The 18,887-nt window shown below is 40.8% G+C and overlaps 1 protein-coding gene across 1 annotated transcript; it reads right to left on the reverse strand.

Annotated features, from left to right (window-relative positions):
* Window positions 1-4,215: 4,215 nt before the first annotated feature.
* On the reverse strand, window positions 4,216-17,676 carry LOC134540705 (WW domain-binding protein 11). The gene is made up of 9 exons (XM_063383586.1): window positions 17,404-17,676; window positions 16,629-16,754; window positions 15,761-15,858; window positions 14,722-15,088; window positions 13,427-13,605; window positions 11,682-12,003; window positions 10,083-10,287; window positions 9,631-9,731; window positions 4,216-8,098 (listed from the first exon to the last, which is right to left on the reverse strand). The coding sequence occupies exons 1-9, from the start codon at window positions 17,465-17,467 to the stop codon at window positions 7,998-8,000; spliced, it is 1,563 nt and encodes a 520-aa protein (XP_063239656.1). The 5' UTR covers window positions 17,468-17,676; the 3' UTR covers window positions 4,216-7,997.
* Window positions 17,677-18,887: the final 1,211 nt, after the last annotated feature.

Here is an 18,887-nt window from a genome sequence, read left to right on the forward strand (position 1 = left end):
GCCCTTCTCAATTTATCACATTACAAAGCCTTACTAAACTTTCTACCCTTATCCATCCTTGTAATGTTTCCCTCGCCAACTTTATTTCTTAGATGGAGCATGCATTTCCCCTTCTTGCCCTTACCTTGCTCCCAACATACAGATCACACATTCACTGCTTTATACTATACATTCTCCAGGCATATTAACTCAATCACTAAGTATGGAACACATATAACAGTCGCATACTCTATCACTAGCCTGAACAATGTGGTATATACATTTTTCCCACCCTCCTTCCTGATCACTGTAGGGTTCTGCAACCCCAGCAACCCCCTCCCTGTACACCCCATCCACCTAACCTATATTTCCCATCAAAGGTTATTTTTCAATTTCACTTCACCACCACCCCCCTACAGGACCAATCAAATACCGGCCGAGAACTTATACTCTTCTGGTTCCTTAAAATACTGGCATATCCAGCTATACTCTGACATACCACCCTTTGTTGCCACGACCTACGCTTCAACACACTACGAACCGACCTATTAGCCCATTCTCTTCTGTTTATTGTTCTAGCCTTAGATGATCCCCCAGCAAGTATACCCCTTTCCAAACCACCTCATAGACCATGCAAGAAGCAAACAATTTAAATTAATTAATTTTCTTTCCAGGATAATTAAAAACATATTTTTATTTTTAAAGCTATTTAAAATTTAAATCCATTTGTTCTCCCTGTAGTAAGGATCAAAACAAACATAGTATTCTGATGCAAGCAATTTGAGCAGTGTTGGTACAAATAAAACTTTTAAAAATTTACTTCCTAACCAAAGATCTTTGTTGACTCACACACCAAGTGGAATACTTTTAGTTTGAATCTTTGAATATATATTTAAGTAAGGGATTTTTCTGTAAATCAATGAAAACTCTACATTGCAAAGTTGGTTGGTTCAGAAATTTCTAATCTAATATTTAAAAATATAAAGTCTAGCGTATAGCTGTAAAAAAATTACGCAAGTCAAAATAATTATTATAATAACATGATAATGTTTACCACTATTAGATAATATTATGTGATGGGTACATTTGATAAGAAAAAAAATATATCAAGAGATGAATTGCGAATAATAAAGAGATAAAGCTCATAATAATAAAAAAATGACATTAAAGTTACAAAATCTACATGGTGTAAAAGACCAGGCGTTTAATTCACAAACGCAAGACATATTGATTTTTCATTATTGCTATATCGTTTACGAATATTTGTCTTTTAATCCCAAAATAGCTAACTTCACCACATCTGTTTAAGATTTAAAAACCTGTTTGAAAACACTTAAGTTTATTTAATAACGAATAGTATATTCACTATCATTTAATTAAGTTCACGATAAATATTTTAAAATTAACTTTAAATGAACAAATTTGGGTGTTTAACTTTCATACAAGTTGTTTAGTACACACCAAAATGGTCGCACAATAGTGGTAACTATTGACACACAAAATTAAAACAAGAGACACAAAAAACTTCAATTTCTTAAGCATGTATAAATTGTTAAATAAGGTTTTTGAAAATGATTAAATTGAGTTTTTAACTAAATATAGAATATTTTAAAGGTAAGTAAACTTGTGCTTCCAAAAATAGCCTATCATCGAATCTTCAACCAGTGTGTATGCAACGAACATGCCCATGCATGTAGTGCGACGAGAAAAATGATTCTGAAGTCGATAGATGGATAGACCCCAAGGTTGATTAATCGATATACATCGTCGTGGCTATCGAACCGTGTTAAATGTGTTCTTCCACTATCGTAAGTTCTTAAAACAATATTATTAATTTAGTAAATCACTGGTGTTAACCGAAATAACCGTATAACTTGTCACCAAATCCTAAACGAATATTATTCGCTTTGCAATCATATCTAAAACTCAGCCCTAATCGTGCTAGCGCTCTGCAGACTTCGCGCGGGAAACGTGGCCTCTAAGGCCTGTTCCGCAATGCCACGGAAACGAAACAGACGGAAACGGAGACGAAAACGGAGTATTGTTCCGTTCCGTCCGTATGTTTCTCGTTCTCCAATACACGGACCCGAAAGAAATCTCGGCCAATAAGAAAGAGCGAGCGTGACTTAACTGAAAACTACGAGTATCAAGTGAACTACCTGTTGAATCGAAATGTATGGTTGTTAACTTGGTAATGTAGTAAGTCGATTTTTTTTTTTTTTGCGTTGTGGGGGTGGTAAAGTAGTCCTCCGTCTTGTCATATATTGCAGGTATATCTCTAACCATGAAAATTAAAAATTCATCAAAATTCGGCATGATGAAACCCACGTGCACAATTCAAATTTCAAAACATATCTTGTTTTGTTGTTCACGCATAAAAAAAAGCAGTCAAGAAATACGGAAACAAACATTAGTCAAAACTAATATCTTAATTAACATGAACGCGCAACTGTAGCTTGACAACTGCAGTGAATAAATAACGTGCTCCTATTGGTCTAACGGAGTAACGTAAACAGGAGACTTCAGCACTGCTGAGCAGGTCCGTACGGGTCCGTCTCCGTTTCCGCGTCATTGTAGAACAGGCCTAATAGCCCCGAGCTGCCGGTGCAAAATCAGACAAAATACGAATGCTCCTTCATTTGCCTGTCAACCTATACACCGACAGTTCTTCCACAATAATTAAGCGAGTAGATCTTAATACCATTACATTAAACTATATAATATAGTTTAAAAAAATCAATCATACTAATAATAAAAAAAATTGGTTGTCTGTTAAATGTCGGTTTACAAAGCGGACCTTGAGTCCAAGTGCCCAAACCGATCACACTAGACTCTTTCTACTCTGGCCAACTCTTCATCCAGACCATCCTCTGTCTCCTGTACTTTCCTACATTTAATGCATGCAAACTTGCATCCCGCATGAAAGTGCCCAGGGTTTTCCCTGTGTCTATGCAGGTTTTACCTGGGCCCAACTCAACTAGTAGTTTAGACTAGAGATAAGTGTGAGGGGAGTTAGTCATGGCAACAATCGCTGCCATGGCTGGCCAATCCCCTCCTTGCACATGATGCATGCGACCCTCTCCCTGTATGGCTAATCCCAGAATGACTAGGCGTGTAGGCTTCGGCCTGAGACGCACCTAGGTCCCTCCCTAACCCGGACCCCTCCCAAACACACTTAGTTTTTAGTTAGGTTAGAAAAAAAAATCGCAAAATCAGTTGAGACTCAGACGGCACCGGGTTGGGATCCGTACAGGCACTACTGTGTCTACAGCATTTTGCCACCTCTGACTGTGGTATTAATAGCATATATTTTTCTTCAATTCTTTTGCATCGGCCCGATGGCTTGCCCCCTTTCAGTGTTTTTTTTATAGAGCCCACCACTTAACTAAGTCTCGTTTCATATAAAGTGCTGACGAGATTTTATTTGTTTAACTTTCGTAGTCGACAGGCCGTGCTCGCGGTAGGATTATTAATCGTGAACTTTGCTGACTGCACTGAGTGATGTCTGGACCAAATGCACAAACTTTCTCAAAATTGCTAACTCTACATGAGGATCTGTGGTGGGCCCTGTATTATTCACATGAGAAATGTGCTTGTGGTGGCTCCCTGCCCATGCTTCACTCCAGAACTGTCCCTTGCTCGTGAAACACAGACTTTGATCAAAAACTGTACCTAACTGTCCGTGTAATGTGATGTGCTGCCGACGTCCGCAGTTCGTGGTCTCCGGTGCATTCTTTTCACAGACGGCCAGTTTTGTGGTAACATGTTACGCTGTGCCTAACATTCAGCATTTATGCACCCAATTTGTGTTCACCGTGTTTTATGTCACAGATGCGATGTCTCAGTGAAATTGTTCCTCTCGTGCCATGCTTCGCTGACTTCCTCATGACAAAACTAAATGGGACTGTCGCTTCACAACCCTAATCAAGAACGCCATGCATATGCAACCATAAGTACATTGACACATGAATTTGCACTGACCATGTTCAGAGCTGGTTGCTGAAGCAGCACCTGTCGACCTGCTGCTGAAATGATGATTAAATGACATTGGTTGCTGTAAGCCAACTTGCAGTTATGCCTGCGTGCTGGTTCACACAGTGTTCGAGACTACTTTATAAGGGCAGGAAATAGCCATGTAGCAGGCGGGTAGCAGTAGAAATACTCCCGGATGTTGTAGCCACCAGGGACACTATGCTAAATGATGCTATAGTCCGTTACCAAATCAAATGCTTGGCATACTGTTAAGATTGTCTTTATTGAACACAGGCACTCTTACATGTGTTGCTCATTATAAGGCCGGTTACTTCAAGAGTCGAAGCTCAACACGACATACTTGTTATGGTCACGTTAACGTGACTCCACGGAGTAACGTGTTAATCGGTAAATGTTTATTTACAGGCTCTCTAGCCTTCGTCAACAAATTGATAGGACAGACACATGATAACTGCTGTAATATTTCACAAATCACTTCCAAACTGATACATAATCATGGGAAATCTTGGTCGAGTTTGTTAATGGACAACATCAGACTAAAGGAGTAGAAATGGGGAAGGGTTTTTTTTGGAAAACAGAAAAATTGCTATAGCTCCCATAATATGATGAATATCACATCTGTTTGAACGTATTATAATCTGTAAGGGTAGTTCCAAAAACTTTTGCCTAAAATACATTTTTAATATGACCACCCATAACTGCAAGGGGTGGAAAAAAAGAGGGTTGGAGGACAAAAAAATTCATACCTCCCTTCGTAGGCACATTATCAAATCTGTTCATATTATTTGTAAATGGTATAATTTTTATCTAAAACATTTGTCTAACACAATTTTTTATCAAACGAACTCACTGTAGAAACTGGATTAAAAAGAGGGGGTAAAATTCTAAAAAAAAAATCATCATGAATTCCATACAATGTACACTATTAAATCCATTCTAATTATAGAATTTGTAGAACCATAAAATATTATCTAAAATTTTTGTCTGAAATAATTTTTTATATGACCGACTATTACTGCAAAAGGTGGGAAATAATAGGGGTTGAAGGACCAAGAATATTAGTAATTACAATATTAAAACCATTCAAATTGTTTGTAAATCTTATAATTTTTACCTAAAACGTGTGTCTGAAATTTTTTTTCATAATACAAACTATTATTGAAAGGGTTAGACGTTAGAGTAAGAAAATGAACAAAACTTCACTAACTTACCATGTATGCTATCAAGTCCATTCATATTTTTGTTTCACTTTATAAATATTGTCTAAAACTTTTGTTAATATAAATTATATCCAACCAACCATTACACAAGGGGTATAAATAACAAGGTTTGAAAGTATACTGTCAAATCAGTTATAATTTAATGTATGAATCCTAAACTTTAGCTGAAACAATTAGTATTGATGAAACAAATTATTACCATAAAAACAGTAATATAATTTTAAAAAAATACTTTCTTAGCATCAATTCCGTTAGAATTTATTTTAAACCTTGGTGCAAAGCAAATTTTTATTCAACCACATTATTAGTGCAAAGGATGAAAAATAGTTTTGGAAGGTCAAAAAAATTGAATTATTACCTTAGTTGCATAATATGTAATTCGTTCTAAGCTATTCAATTTGGATGCATTGAGATAAAAACATTCATAATATTTTTGCTGCAGGGAAAATTAAAAAATGTTTAACCAATCATTTTGTAATATGTACTGGAGAACATAAATATGTTATGTACATTACGTTCTTAAAATGTTCCTGAATTTTAAAGAAATACCCAAAACATCTCAAGAATAAAAAGGTGCTTAGAAATCTACCCACGGCTGTAGGTTGTGCCGAAAGGGATTTTGTTTTATTTTTTTTATTGCTCACAATATTAAACATGTTTAAACAGTAAAATTACATCATTGTGTGAGGTTTTGAATAAAATCACAAACCACGCTCTACAATAAATACAATTTAAAACTGTAACATTTAAAACAAATCATGTTTAAATGTATTTAATTACTGTAATTAAAAGTTTAATATTTCGAGAAGTAAAAAAATGTAAAAACAAACGGTACTAGTGGGTATCGAACCAGAGCTAGCAGAGTGCCAAGCCATGCATTTAACCACAGAGCCATGCCCCTGACTTGACAATATTTTTAAACATATTCCTGAAACATTTCCACTTGACTAACAAATTTGGAAAAATTTTAAGGCATTTCAGGCATTTACCAAGAACCCAAACAAATGAAAAGATAGTAATCTGGGAAATGACAGAATTAGGATTAATATCATACTTTAGCACAAAGTTAATGCTGGGTTGAACTTCTTCACAGACCACCGAGAGCTTCACTGTACCGACGAGACAGGCCAAGGCACAGGATAGGAAGTTGCCAGACCTGTCTATATGACTGTGTATTTGTCTTTACGTTTTTACAATTTGATGCACACAACTTTAGTGAAGATTACATTAGTATTAGTCGAATGAATACAAACCTATATAGAAAAAAAATTTAAAAGCTTTATTTCTTTTAGTTGTTTTAGTAATCATCCATTCATCGGAAATGTTTAAAACTTGCACACAAACTTCTCTGAACACTTTAATTGAATGTAAAATTAGATTTCGTACACATCTCTCCCAAGATAACAGATTCTGACTATTTTGCAAAGGGATTTTTAATCCATGACAGGAACTCAAGCATTTTGTAAAAATACACAAAAAAAAAAGTAACTAGGTTCATAGTGGCTGCATCAAAAAATATTATATTTATATTGGTTTTCTGTGGCAGAAATGCAATTGTCTTTGGCTATAATGTCTCTCTGACCCTGTAAGGTCCTTGCTCTGCAAGGGAAAAGGGTAAGGGGGTACCCCCCCCCCCCCCCCCCGGCCCAGACACCAGGGAGGGCCTGGTTGAGTTTCGACATTACTTCTTAATGCATGAGTTTATCCTGATAGTTGTAATAATTGCAAGAGTATCACTTATGGAATTCATTGGAAACCTCGCAAGCAACACAGTACCTGCTAATGACATACGCCGTATTTACCTGTGGAGTTGCCCCCTGCGAATGGGTCGCACCTTTAATTTTGGTCACAACAAAATTGAACATTTTCAACCGTAAGGGTCGCCCTCGAATAAGGTTCGCACTGTATACCTGTCTTCAGTAAGAGTTCCATGGACCCAAGTGAAGAGTCTGTGTTTCATGTCTCAGCTTATTGGCACGTAAGAAATACAGCAATGGTATTGACAATCGGGTATTCCTTTTTTTACTACGGGAGGCGCGGGTGCGAAGCATGCCACTCCCCCTCCCCCCCCCTCCACCCGTGCCCCATACTCACGACTCCTAACAAGGCAGAAGACTGCGACTTTTATACCTTTTTTAGCCTTCTGTCCATGGTATTTTCTACCCATCCCTTTGCTGCGGGCAGAGAAGAGGCGGCGGGCTACTCTAGCACGAACGTCACCGCGGGGCTGGAGACATGTATGACTGCAGTTTGGAAGCGTGGGAATGTTTGGGCAGAGTTGCACATCTCGAGAGTCGACCGGGCGGGCGTGAAACAACTGCGCTGCTCACGGAGCTGCACACCACTTCTGAGATATTTCATTTATTTGTCAAATTACACTTACTCCTGGAGATAAATTTAATAAAAACCAACATATTTTAGTTATTTACGTACATATTACACCACACAGTGCAATACATAATAATATTTTTTTTAAACCAAAAGTGAAAAACTCACATGAAGCTAGCATTCCTTTTTTCAAACTAAAAATCAGCATCAAATGTGCGAGCCATGGGAGGGTAACCTCGGTACAGCCAATATTTAATTATTTTATAAATAGAGGAATATAGAAAACTGTACAGGAGGGGCTACCACCGGCAGGAACACATCTTCATGTAACAAGTCCAGTACACTGGGGAGTGTCTCAGACTCGGGTGGAGAGAGACTCTATACTTTGTACTCGATGAAGCGACGCAAACGATAAGAGTGAAACTGAACATGTAGTGGTGATTTTTTTTTTTGATTTGCGACGCACTACTACACAGTTTACAATAATCCCTCCATTTCCCGCATGAACTGCATGTACGCATCGTCTTTGGTCTGCTGGACGGCCGGTCCGCTTTTCGTCGCGTTCTCCAGCTTCGAGTCTGCAACAGAAGGCAAATCCCAGACCTTACATATACACAGCACAGATGGCACACATTCACACAACGCTTGTGAGCGTCTGTCTCGCCGTGAGATTACTTCACACATGCCTGTGGTGGGGTCACAGACCGTCATCAGGCATGTTGCGCAAACTATTGCTTGTTTGGATGTTGCCATGGACAAACATTCAAATTCCCGAGGTATGTACCCTTAAAATAAAAGTTGTGATGTTATTTACTCTCATGATTTTACAGCTGCACTTTTACGTAAAATAATGTGTATTAAATTGGCCTGATATAGATACTTTCAGAAATATTAAAATAAATTGTAGCAAGTTTTCGGTGTTTACAAGTGAGTCCATAAGAGATGCATCATAAAACAGATTAAATTAATTTTTTTTCTGATCAATGCACTTTGGTACAATTTTGTCCAGAAATAATGACATTCCTTGAATTTCAAACATTAAACAATTACTTTTTTTATGATTTTAATTATGATTTAGTTGAATGATACTTAATTCCATGTAATAATTTGCATTTCGGTGTTGTGCTGAGCTTCGACATGCTTCTCAGTGTTTTTCTTGTTTATCACAATTCACCATATAATCTATAATCATGTCCCTACACACGACACATTGATGTTCCATTAACTCATCATATGCTCATCATAACTTCAAAATCGTGTAGTTGGTTGGTTAAGTTAGGTTAGCCAACCTTATATGCTGTAAACTAGTGTGGATGGTTGGTTGGGCTGCAATGACACTTTGTTACAACTGAAGTAAAGGTCAGAAAACAAAATGCAAGTTAGGGATCATCCATTAATCACGTGAGGCTCAAAAGGGTGGGGGGGGGGGGGGGGGGTTTCGGGAAAAATCATTAAATATCACAAGGGGGGAGGGGGGTGTAGAGATATCACGTGTATTTATTTTTTCGCCCGATTTCTACTAAACCGAAAAGCGATGCGTGACCTTGACTCGCCGTAGCCAGGCAACAATATCCCCGCCGGCCGCAACGTGAACCACCCGGCTCGGTATTGCCAGTCGCCAGTAAGACTGTGATTTTGGCGCCGAATACATGCGTAAATCACATATAAGCCTTTCCTTTATTATTTTTATGCCAGTAAGAATAAACCTGCAACCTCAATGTGTGTCTGGATATTTTTATCACTGTGCTTAATTTTCCAGAATTAAATTATATTATACCTATATTTAAAGATAATATTCTGAAATTTTTAAAAATATTTTGTACCAAAAAAATACACGTGATTTATTGGGAGAGGGGAAGGGGGGGGGGGGGTGTTGTCTGAAACCTCACCACAAATCACTAGGGGGGAGGGGGGTTAAAAAATTGGCTAAAAAAACATCACGTGATTAATGAACGACCCGTTAGCAAAAGGCACCGTTACTGCTTTATTAGAAATTTTTCTCGACTTCTGCGACCAGTCGCGTCTGTGACTTTCCGGAGCGTCGCTCGACAGCGGGGCGCGAGACACGTCTCGGGCGCGACAGAACAGAGCCCGGCGAGGCTCCACTCACCTGGCATGCCGGCGCTCTTCAAGTCTTTCTTCCTCTTGCCGTCCTCGCGCTTCACCCGGAGCGCCGTCGGCAGGAAGCGCGTCACGTCCGCGCTCAGGTTCCTGCAACACACGCACACGCACGTCAGCGCGCCCATCTCCGAGCAACGACACGGTGACATCGGTCCTCAGTGCACTCGCTGTTCATACACAGGGTCGTTGCATCGACTCCAGTGGGAAAAGAGAAATTTCTGCCCCAATATCGGATGTTTTAAAAAAACAAACAGCCCAGATCATGGCAAGGTTGCACTGCAATTACCATTTTACACTTTGTCTTCAGTAATGGTGTTTTTAGTGCTAGACGGCCATCTCGAGTTGGCTTGATGTTTGCATGAAAACACAAAGCTCTCCCAACATTGAGAAATGTCATGAGTGTAGGATAGCAAGCAGCGCATGTTGTAACACGGGGCTCACCTGATTTGCGGCTTGGCCTCGATGGTGGCCCCCTGGCTCTTGGGGGCGTCTGGCGCGCCGTCGCCCCGCCTGATGAGCTGCGGCGCGGCCGACAGCACGTTGGGGGCGGCGGGGGCGGGGGCCAGCGGGGGCAGCCCGGGGAGCGCCAGGCCGGTCGGCAGGCGGGGCGGAGGCCCCAGCGGGCGCAGCAGGCGCGGTGGCATGCCTGTCCCGACACCGCACTCTCTCCAGTACCCACACACACACCAAACTCACTAACAAATAACATATCCCAAAGCATTTTTGGTTTACGCCACTAAAATTTGGTGAAATTTTTTTGACAATCTTTGACAATCAATGTTGGTTTGACATTCACGCAAGATCGCGGTTTGCTCTTTTAAAATAGCTGCGTAAAAAAAAACCGAAATTCAAGCCATGTCGAGCGAGTAGCTTCATTTCAAACGTAGAGTTCATTGTAGTTGAACAGGCTAGAAGCTAGATTAAAGTAGGTTCACAGTCTCGATACCTATTTGACATGTGCACAAACCCTATATCACATGAATATTATGTAAACTTAGTTTCTCCATACGTGGTACTTACTTTCTTACTACACCAGATTCCTTAAAGTATGGTATATTTTAGATAATTAAAATGCTCGCAAAATGTATATACCACTATTCATATTTTCCAACTGCCAGAAATAAATGCCATTCTAGAATAAAAAGGCCCAGCAGTATACCATAGTTATGAACAGAAAATAAATTTTTAGAAGTAAATATTGTAATAATGTCACCCAATTACATTTTTCCCCATGACATTATTAATTGATAGTATCGACGATCATCACAAACCAAGCAAAATTAAAAGAGATACCTCTTTACTTGGGTCTTTGTATGTTTGATTTGCTATTCAAAATGTTGGAGGGCCTAATTTTTATTCATACTCTTAGTGATGAGTCAAAACCCAATTTTCTTTAATCCAAAACTTAAGAGTGTACCTCAAATCCCCACTCCACCAGAATCTGAATATAGGTTTCAAGAGTCAAAAATAAAATAATGTACAAGATATAAAAATTTTAACAAATATCAAATGCTTCTTTATTGCACTTGTTTGTCTGGGATTGTTAGCTACTTTTTAAATTGCTAATTCCTAATTATTTTACAGTAATTTAAATGTCACTAACCTACGCCAAAAACCCAATTTACAATATCAGATTATATTTATACGTAACATAACCATTTGATAAAATGATAAACTACTTTAATTATCGCAATGCCATCTTGCAAAATGATTTAAAAACATGCCAGGAAATTAGGAAAAAAAAACATCTTTTCAAAGTTTTTCCACCAACGAAACAAGGCAGTTAATTTGTATTTTGCTTACTTCTCAGCAGCAGCATTTCTCCAGAAATACTAAAATATTTAATATATATTTAAATAAAGCAAAAAAAAAAACTATTTAATATATACCCTGATAAAATTTATTTTGTAAATTTATTCCATTAAGTACCAATAATGAACTATTTTTAAAAATAACCAAAATTTTATCTTTACTGCGTAGTAAATTTCGGCAAGCATTATGATATTGGCCCTTCACCTAAAGAAGAGCATGAGCACGCACCTGGGGGCGGGCCGGGCGGCAGCCTGATGGCCAGGCGGGGCGGCAGGCCGGGGGGCGGGCCAGGGGGCAGGGTGGGGCGGCCCGGGGGCGGGCCCGGCGGCAGGCGCACGCCCAGCGGGGGCGGCGGCCGGAACACCAGGGCGGGCGGCACCTCCGCGGCGGCCTGCTTGGGGGCGGGCGGGGGCAGCGCCAGGTCCGTGGGGCCGGTGCCCGGGGGCTGCAGGCCCTCGTCGCTGTCCTCCTTGCCCCCGTCCAGCTGGGAGAGTCGCGAACTGAGGTCGGCCGCGCGCTCCTGCTCCCGCTTGCGCTGCACCTCCTCCATCTGCGCCCACGTACGCCCTCCGCTCTCCTTCATCCACCTCACGCAAGACATCCGCTCTCCTTCATTCACATCACGCACGCCCTCCGCTCTCCTTCATCCACCTCACGCACGCCCCCCGCACTCCTTCATCCACCTCACGCACGCCCCCCGCACTCCTTCATCCACCACACGCACGCCCTCCGCTCTCCTTCATCCACCTCACGCACGCCCTCCGCTCTCCTTCATCCACCTCACGCACGCCCTCCGCTCTCTCTCATCGACCTCACGCCCTCCGCACTCCTTCATCCACCTCACGCACGCCCTCCGCTCTCCTTCATCCACCTCACACACGCCCCCCGCACTCCTTCATCCACCACACGCACGCCCTCCGCTCTCCTTCATCCACCTCACGCACGCCCTCCGCTCTCCTTCATCCACCTCACGCACGCCCTCCGCACTCCTTCATCCACCTCACGCACGCCCTCCGCTCTCCTTCATCCACCTCACGCACGCCCTCCGCTCTCCTTCATCCACCTCACGCACGCCCTCCGCACTCCTTCATCCACCTCACGCACGCCCTCCGCTCTCCTTCATCCACCTCACGCACGCCCCTCGCACTCCTTCATCCACCACACGCACGCCCTCCGCTCTCCTTCATCCACCTCACGCACGCCCTCCGCACTCCTTCATCCACCTCACGCACGCCCTCCGCTCTCCTTCATCCACCTCACGCACGCCCTCCGCTCTCTCTCATCGACCTCACGCGGCACACTTCCAACAACCATCTGTAGGTGTGCAACCTACAAGTCGTGAGTTAATATACTCTTCTTAACAGACCTCTGTTAAATTGTGGGGGTTCCTTCCCTTGCACATTAAAATACAAACATGAATTGCAATTGCTTTGGTGTGTTGTTACAGTAGTATCATTATTTATTTCTTATAATTTACTTAATCTCTTGTGAACAAATATTTACATATTTCTCAAGCAATTTCTTTTACTGGTTGTGCCTGGATTAAATCCTGACTCAGCAAATATAATATGTTTCCACTCATTGCTAGACAATTAATGGGAGACGGGATGTCGGTACAAGTGCTGCTCCAGCGTCTAGTGAACACGTGAAGCAACTGTGCTACCTAGGGGCCGGGTGACTTGTTTGCGGTCAGATCATGGTAAAGTGGGGCGGATAAAGTCACATTGGACGAAACAGGTCAGATCGTGGTAAAGTGGGGCGGATAAAGTCACATTGGACGAAACAAAGGACACCATTAATTAGGCCACAGTGCATCTTTGGTGTGACTGGATCTGGGGTTAACCTAAAACAGAGAACCGAGAACTGATTTCCCGGTACATACCGGAAAATGACCGAGAAACTGGGGAAAAAAAGTATGAGCGACAAACCACAATTAAATAGTTAGCAAATGTGCCTTGGGGACGGGCGCTCACCTCCTTCATGAACTGGTCGATGTCCTGGCCCGCCATCGCCAGCATCTTCTGCTGCAGGCTGGTGGGCTTGGGCGTGGGCGCCGCCCCTTCCTCCTCGTCCTCCTCCCCTGCTCCCTCCTCGTCGTCCTCGAACCTGATGGTGCGCGGCCGCTGCTTGCCGTCCGGCTCGGCGGGGCCCTCTGTGCACGGTCCCAACCCGTCACTCTCACCTAACACCTGGGTCCACCGTCCCGCACTTCATGCGTGTAGCACATCTCAGCTGTACACCGGTTCCCCGGGAACACAGAGGGCTGCACCGGCAGTCGATGGCATGTTCGGATTACAGCACACTCGCTCTTATACTCTCGGCTGTTTCAAATACTTGCATCACTTGCAACTTTTTTTTCCCATCCCTTCGGCCTTCAAAGCACCTACCACCAACGATGGCTGTAGTTTCGCCATGGAATGTTACATTCATGGAGGAATCCCACACACAAAAAAAAAAACAATTGCACAGTTGCATCTTAAAAGCCTGTTCGAAATAGACACGTGGAGATAGTGCCCGTTCGCTGTGTGCGGGGTAGGGAGGAAGAGAGAACCATGAACACCACCACATGGCCTCACGCACTTACAGAAGCCATATATACCGTATACGAACACGCTGGTTCCAGCGGAATGCAGGCCCAGCAAGTCACGTCACTCGCCTGCCTGACGAACACAATGGAGCCATTCACAGTGCTTTACACGCACTGCTCACATATTTTAACTAAACAATTTAAACTTACTCGTAAATTACTTGTTGAAAACCAACAGGAGAGTTATTTACACACATAATAACGACACGCTGCAATTATATTTTTTTTTTAAATCCAAAATTATAAAATCACGTAAGAATCAAACTACACTTTTTTTTAAACTAAAAATCTGCATAAAATATGTGACCCATAAGCGGGTTAATATGGTATATTTATGTGTATATATCTTTCTATAGCTCTCTAAATATATCCCCCTATATATCTCTATCTTTCTCCTATATATACCTCTCTCTCTCTCTATATATATATATATATATATATATATATATATATATATATATAAACACACACACACTCTCACAAACACACGCTCACACACAGACAAACACCCCACCCCCCCCCCCCCCCCCCCCCTTCCCCTTGTATATGACACTCTATAGCAACAAAAATATGTATTACCAATCTATGTTTTTACCTATTAATATTTTCATCTACCTTTGTCACAGCTCCCAGGTGTAACATAGGTAGTATATAAAAACATGCAACGGGTGAAGAGCTCACCGTCTTGCTCCATGGGCTCGTCCTCTGCGTCGCTGAGCTCGGGCGGGGGCCCCGGCGGCACCCCGGGGGAGCTCCTGGGCTGCGCGGGCGCCGCGTAGGCCGAGGTCTTCTTGAGGATGGGCGGGGGCAGCAGGGGGTGCGGGATGAGCGGCACGGGCAGGTCCGCGGGCAGCGGGATCTGCGACGGCAGGTTCAGGAAGGACATGGCGTCCGTGGGCAGCTGCAGCGTGGGCAGCGGGATGTCGTCCACTTGCACCTGCTGGGCGTGGCGCACCGACTCTGCGTAGCTCACCAGCGCCGTGCGCCGCTTCTCGTAGTCCAGCTCCAGGCGCTTCAGCTCGGCCCACTTGTCGGGGTCGTCCTTGTCCTGCCGACCCAGGATCGCGCCTCACCTCTCGCCCTGCTCCCCACGCCTCCCACGCCTCCGCGGGCCAGCTCAGCTCAAGTTAACACAGTTCAACGAGGATTACCGGAGGGAAGATGAACAACTCGACGGTTATTTACGAGTTTTGAAAATTGCTGCACAAATGACAAAAAAATCCAGTTTCTGGAATTATTATTTTGTATTGTCGTCTTGCAGGAAGACACCGTTTCAACACAACACAGAATTTTCAAGGAGAAATAAGAAAATATAAGTCATATTAAATGAGAAAAACAGTTTATCATTACAGCAACGTCATATAACTTGTCATAAATAAGTTACAGATATATATATTTAAGCAGAAGTGGAAACATAATTAAATTTCGGTAAAGGGAGGTATGGGGGAGGGAAACACTTTGCCTGCTGTTGTTTTCAAATTATTTCCTTTCGTTGGTGGAAATTGTAGATATTTTTAGATTATTTAGGATTTGGTGGCGAGATGCGAGGTGTTTTATATGTATAACCCCTCATCATTCCTCCATATACGGCCTTGCATTCAAGTACGGAAACCACCACAGTGATGAGTTCTTGCTCATGTGTGTTACAGAATGAAGATGTATTACAATACGGTTCCCGACACGGTTCAACGCGGCTAACGAAACTACTGTTGTTACTTACATACATACACATGACACGTTCCAGCGTCTCTTTGAGCTTCTTGCGCTTGTCTTTGAGTACTTTCTCGTTGAGCGGCGGTGGCTGTAGCACGTTGTACTCTGCCGACAAACACAACACGGAGGTACACTCAAGCCCACTGCAACCTTGCTTCTACACACTAAAAAAAGGTCAGATCAGACACAGGTGTCCGGAGAACTATGTAGGAACATGTTTAGAGGGGTGGCACTCTTGTAACCACAGACTCAGCAGGCATCGTCGTGCTGCTCTTGGGGAAGTCAGGAGCGCAACACCACAGCCCCTGGACCACCCAGGTCCCTTAGCTAAAGGCTCTCTGACTGAAGTATGTGACATCTTGACCTTACAATTTCAACTAATAGAGACACGATTATATGGTGGATTGCGATAAAACTCAAATAACACCGAAAAACATTGCAATGCAACATATCACATCAAAATGGAAGTAACACACCATAAAGCACTGAAATGCAACTTAAATCATAAAATTAATCATTTTTTTTGGTATAACTTTGCATGAATACAAAATATTAGATTTTAATTTATAAAATCTAATAAATGTAATATTGTCGGCATAAAGTTTGTACTTTCTGCAATAGACTACTAAATGTTATATTGTTATGCACTTCAACTGTCAACAGGAAATAAAACGGCCTACACTGTTTTTAACACATTCTATACTGCATTTGGCTTGAGAAAACATGCAGACAGCAAGAACAGATTTTGACATGTTAATGTTGTTGTGTAATTGTGACCCTACACTACTAACTCTGTCGTGCTGAAACGATATTCGAAGCCTAATCTGATTCGTCATGTCGTGTCGTGTTGGCGGTGGGATGGTGGGAGCACGCACCCATCTGGTCGATCTTCTCCATCTCCGCGATGAGCTGCAGGGGGTCCTTGCCCTTGAGCACGGCCGCGCGCACCATCTGCCGCTGCTTCTTGTTCTTCTTGAGCTCCTTCTTGCGCGCCTCCTTCCCTGCGGCACATTGCACAAGCACTCGGTGCGCTCACACTGGACTAGGACCGTTTACTAGGACAGGTGAACAAACACAAACGATAAGGCAATGGAACGTCTTGGAATGTGTAGGTGTCAAATCAGGAGAAGAGCGAGAGGAAAATAGGGTGAACGCTTGCCGAATTGCAGCAGTCTTAAAATCTAATAAGTAGGTACACATTTGTTTGCTTTATTTTTATACAATAAATATAGTCGTACCTATTTACATGAAGTTCCGTAGAAATATGAAAAAATAAAAAGTTAAGAAACTCTATATTTCACTTTTTATTAGTTTTGCTGCTCTTATTACTCAGTCGATCAAACTTACTGACATTATAAAAATATTTCTATATTACTATTGCACCAAAAAGAACGGGAACTTGATACAGTTGACGTTAATACAGAGATGATATACCTCTAACACTTAGGTAGACGCAAATCATAACCTAGATCATAAGTCTAAACTAACCTAGTGTTCCTGAATGTTGTAGAGTAATCAAGCAAGACGTTTTCAATTCTTATTGTGGATTTGAAAATGTTATAACAAACAATACTTAATCACTACATTTCATATGCTTCCTACATCACAATAATATGTAACTTAGGCTGCACATTCAAGGCTAGAACTTACTTGCTTGATCTGTCGGATTCATGTATTTGCCACTTTTAGTGGTATTTATTGACCGACGCCCCATCTTGCAGTAGTTATAATTTATAAAATATTACAAGTAATCTAAGTGGTTATGATTATAAACACTTTGTGTACTTTTTGTAATCTACAGCATAATATTGTTGACATTTACTCGCGCATTTCAAAACAAACTCATAAACACCTCAGGATAACACCTTCACACCGGCTTTCAAAACGTTGACATTTTTTTTTATACAAAAGCGCTTGCTTTGGAAAAACTGTGAACTAAAGAAATTTAGCTTCAATCCTTGGTTTCAATGCTTAACTTCAAGGAAATTTTATAAAATCATAAGGTATTCCATTATCTATGGAAGTTATAATTAGCCATTTTGCAAGGAGCCATTGGTTAAAACGTTTTGAATTTTATATTAGAAACATTACATTTTCCAAATTTGTAAAGATTCAATCTAAAAAAAATAAATATCACACAAATTTCTTCTTCAGTATCTGTATGAGATATTTACATGCCAAAAAAATAAACATTAAAAGAAATTTAAAATTAGATTTAATTTTTTAATTTATTTTAAGCTGTTTTACTTCACCACAAATTACTTGTGTTCCTCTTACTTACGGTAGCAAAGAATAAATTATCTTTAAGTTCGTTATAAATTCAATTAATAGCACTGGACATTATATGTTATTTTTTTTCCTATTAAGTTAAGTTTGTAAACAAATATAATTCGTAAAATTTTAAAAATATTTTAATTACTTAATCGTGTGTGTTATTATTTTTCAAAATAGTTTTTTAAAGCACATAAAATGTTTTTTTTTTTGTTACATTAAATCATATAACTAGAATTATTAAAAATTAAAATGTCTTAACGCTGGGTTCAATTGACCTTTGATTTTCTAGCTTAGGTTAAATTATGAAATAATATTTTCAATAAATATGTAGCTCATGTTTCGTAGTAATTAAATATTTTATAGATTAATAAGATAATTCACTTATAAAAATGTCGATCATATTGTATTATTCTTTATGGAATAAATAGAAAGGGTCCTTGCAATACTGTTGAATAAATGTCTAACCCGGAATTAGGAATTAAAAACAGTTAGTCATTAATGTTACCTACTGGTTTGTTTCAAATTAATTGAAAAATAAATAAAGAGAGCCACATTAAAATGTGTAAATAATTATAAATATGACTTTTAACACGACGAAAAACTAAAAAATTTCATTAAAAATTAGAATATGGACTTTTTTATTTCATAATAACATAATAGTATATTTAAAAACTTTTCTTCTTAAAAATTATATATATGCTACATTCGTTTTGTTGCAGAGCTTGCTCTCTTGAGACTGCAATTGACTGACAATGCCCAGTGAATTCTCAAGGGGTGTTTAGGCCTTATAATTGGAGATAGCAGTGACTTATTGCAAATGAAAAAAGTTAATTCTTAAGAGGGATTTTTTTAAATACACA

This window comes from Bacillus rossius, chromosome 17 (genome assembly GCF_032445375.1).
Source record: "Bacillus rossius redtenbacheri isolate Brsri chromosome 17, Brsri_v3, whole genome shotgun sequence".
In the NCBI taxonomy this organism is placed as follows: domain Eukaryota; kingdom Metazoa; phylum Arthropoda; class Insecta; order Phasmatodea; family Bacillidae; genus Bacillus; species Bacillus rossius.